The sequence below is a fragment of the Cicer arietinum genome, chromosome 1 (genome assembly GCF_000331145.2).
Source record: "Cicer arietinum cultivar CDC Frontier isolate Library 1 chromosome 1, Cicar.CDCFrontier_v2.0, whole genome shotgun sequence".
Lineage (NCBI taxonomy): Eukaryota > Viridiplantae > Streptophyta > Magnoliopsida > Fabales > Fabaceae > Cicer > Cicer arietinum.
Window position 1 is genome coordinate 32,387,615 of NC_021160.2, and position 2,952 is coordinate 32,390,566.

General features: G+C 27.1%; 1 protein-coding gene across 1 annotated transcript; it reads right to left on the reverse strand.

Moving 5' to 3' along the window:
* Window positions 1–234: 234 nt before the first annotated feature.
* LOC101498448 (uncharacterized) lies at window positions 235–2,008 on the reverse strand. The gene is made up of 4 exons (XM_004488198.4): window positions 1,853–2,008; window positions 997–1,318; window positions 604–674; window positions 235–469 (listed from the first exon to the last, which is right to left on the reverse strand). Exons 2-4 carry the CDS (start codon window positions 1,311–1,313, stop codon window positions 456–458), a joined length of 402 nt encoding a protein of 133 aa, XP_004488255.1. The 5' UTR covers window positions 1,314–1,318; window positions 1,853–2,008; the 3' UTR covers window positions 235–455.
* Between the last annotated feature and the right edge of the window lie 944 nt (window positions 2,009–2,952).

Sequence of the window (2,952 nt, forward strand, 5' to 3'; positions counted from 1 at the left end):
TGTTGTTGAATCCAATTCTAATGACCATCCAATTCAAGGGTCTCTTTTCTCTTATAATCCACAAATCATGCACAACATTAGTTTGACAAACCTAAAGGAAACATCTAAATAATACAAAAGTTCCACACCAAAATTTCTCTTTTTTTTTTTTTTTTTTTTTTTTCTCTCTTTTATTATTACCTTTCCTCTGCCTCTCACATGTTCATGTCCACTTAGGGGAGAAAATAATGAGAGTGAAAGATCCAACATGACATAAAATATATTGATTTTCATTAGTTTCATGTCAAAACAACTAGCACAATAACAAAAGGAAAAACATCCTAGTACAAAAACAAAGGTTGTGATGCTACAAAGGACCTTTGTCCATAATTACTCAAGACCTTAACAGAACAAGATGGAATGTTATTCGCAGAAGAAAACTGTGAAGAAAGTCAGTGACATCTGAAATTCTTCTTTCAATCTGAACCACCTGAAATAAAAAAAACAAATAATTTATTTATCATGAATCTGAGATTTAATAGCATATGCCAATAAAGTATATATATATTTTTATTTTTTTTGTATGGAAAAGAAAAAAAGTAATGAAGGCTAAACTTTTCATACCAAAAGTTTTAGGTGTTTTGCACTTAAAGCATTCTGTTCTGCTTGCATAGTTATGCACTCCACAGCCATATCTGATGAATGTGAAACAAATAAAATGAAAATGTATTTCTATGGTATTTGCATATTTCTCATTTTGTAATCGACATGGTTTTACAAGTTTATCTTTCATGAGAGACAATTGGTTAATGTTTTCATTAGAGTACTTGTTACATATTACAAAAATATATGTAACATAATTAAGGATACGTAGATAAATAAATAATTAATGCAGTTGAAAATTTAAAAAGAATCTTATAAAAAGGGACAAGAAAAAAACTCAATTATTTTATATGAAAATGTGGCATTTGTGATTGAACTTTAGTTACAAAATATGTGACGATGATGTGAATTTACCTAGTACAAATCCAGTCACCAGTTTTCCATCCTGGAGGGTAATTGCAATCAGAGGCTTCCATGTTTCCACCAAATCCACAAGAATAAGAACTTTTCAATGCACCACATCTATAACAGCTTGTTCTGCTAGCATAGTTGTGTGCTCCACAGTTCCTACCATTGCAATACCAGTCCCCTGCCAAGGTCCAGTTGTATCTATATGTTTCTGGATCAGGGCCTCCAATCTTAGGGTATCCACAATTTTGGCATGCATCCCTCTTCTTGAAGTTTATGTGCTGGCAAGAACCACACATCCAATCTCCTCCAGACCAGCTCATTTTAACTGTTACATGTATAAAAACTTTTAACATTTATTTTTCCTTCAATTCTCAATGCAGCCACAAAATTATATATAACATAACTTATTGCATATATCCTAGAAATGAAACATGATAATGAGAAATACTAGTAACTTTTGTTAAAAGATATGCAAAATAGATCCATGGAAGTTTTCTTTGCATAGGGAATTTTGATCATGGGGATATATTACACTCTGGAAAATAATATGTCTTTTTTATTTTACTATTTTTTATTGCTTATGATAAACACTTTTTTATTTTACAAGTGTCCCCAAGAGGATTTGAACTAAGTAGCTTGAGATTACAAAACTAAACTTTTATCACCGATCATTAGCTAACATCTCAAGTATACTTTTATTGCTCTTGGTTAATATAAATAACAAAAATTTCAAGTACACTTTTAAGTAATATGATTAAACTATGAGGTTCCACTTAACAAAGGTAGATTGCTTATATAATAATCATGTATAGGGAAATTATTTGTGATGTGAATTCTAAACAGAAAATAAGAACCTTACCTTATATAAGAAGGAAAAGGAGTAATAGAAGTATGAGGCAAGTAATGGTTTTATGTCCTATGAGTTGTAGCTCAAGAACACCTTGTAAATCAAGATGGTTGGTGAGTTTTGTTATTTGGTTTAGAGGCTATATATACTAGCTTATGACTTATTATTGTGTGAAGACATATGAATGAATGTCTCTTTTAGTACTTTTGTAATGTAGATATCAAAGAACTTTTGAAAGCTTAAGCACCTTTTAAGTGCTCAAATCAGTTGTCACATATTCTTTGTTTTTTTACTTTTCTTTCTATTAAAAAATAATTTAATATTTTTTTCTAAAATATCTTAACAAATATCTGAATAGTGATATATGATTCAACGATTCTGTAATTTTTTTACACTATTAATATTTCGTATTTAAATGTGTAAATCATTAACTTGTCAAATTTTTCTCTCTCTCTCTCTTTTTAATATAAACAATCTTTTAATTGACATTAAATTTTTTCAATTTACTTTTTAAATATTATCATATTATATTACTCATCATGCACATCAAATTTAGATATATTAAAAATTCAAAACACTATAAATTAATTATTGATATTTACTTTTACTCTTAAAAGCAAAGTATACATTCATTTGAGGTTATTTGATGAAGAATCAAATTATTTTGAAATTAAAAAAACACTAGAATATAACCCGCACATCGCGGGTGTAATTTATAAAATTTTCTTTCAATGTAAATTTTTTAAAAAGTTTGAAGGTGATATTTATGGTGTATAAATGTCTTAATCTGATTAGAAAAAAGTTTCAATATTTGTAAATTTCGTAGTTTATAAGAATAGTGATTGTATAACAAAAGAATAAATCAAATGAAAACAACTGAAAAGTTGTAATAAAATGATTGATTTTCACTCTAAAATATATAATTAAAAAAATATTAGTGATTCTTTATATACACAATTAAAAAGATTATAATAAAATATGAGTGATTTTAACTCTAAAAATATTATTAAAAAAAAGATGAGTAATTTTTGTATACATTTTGTTTTGTTTTAAACATTCAATCATTATAGAATACTTTCTTCCTATAAAATATATATATATATATATATATA

Coding starts and splice junctions, on each gene's coding strand:
- LOC101498448 (XM_004488198.4), bottom strand. CDS start 1,313: ATGAGCTGGTCTGGAGGAGATTGGATGTGTGGTTCTTGCCAGCACATA. Junction 675..996: donor GGTGACTGGATTTGTACTAG/GTAAATTCACAT, acceptor CACATTCATCAG/ATATGGCTGTGGAGTGCATA.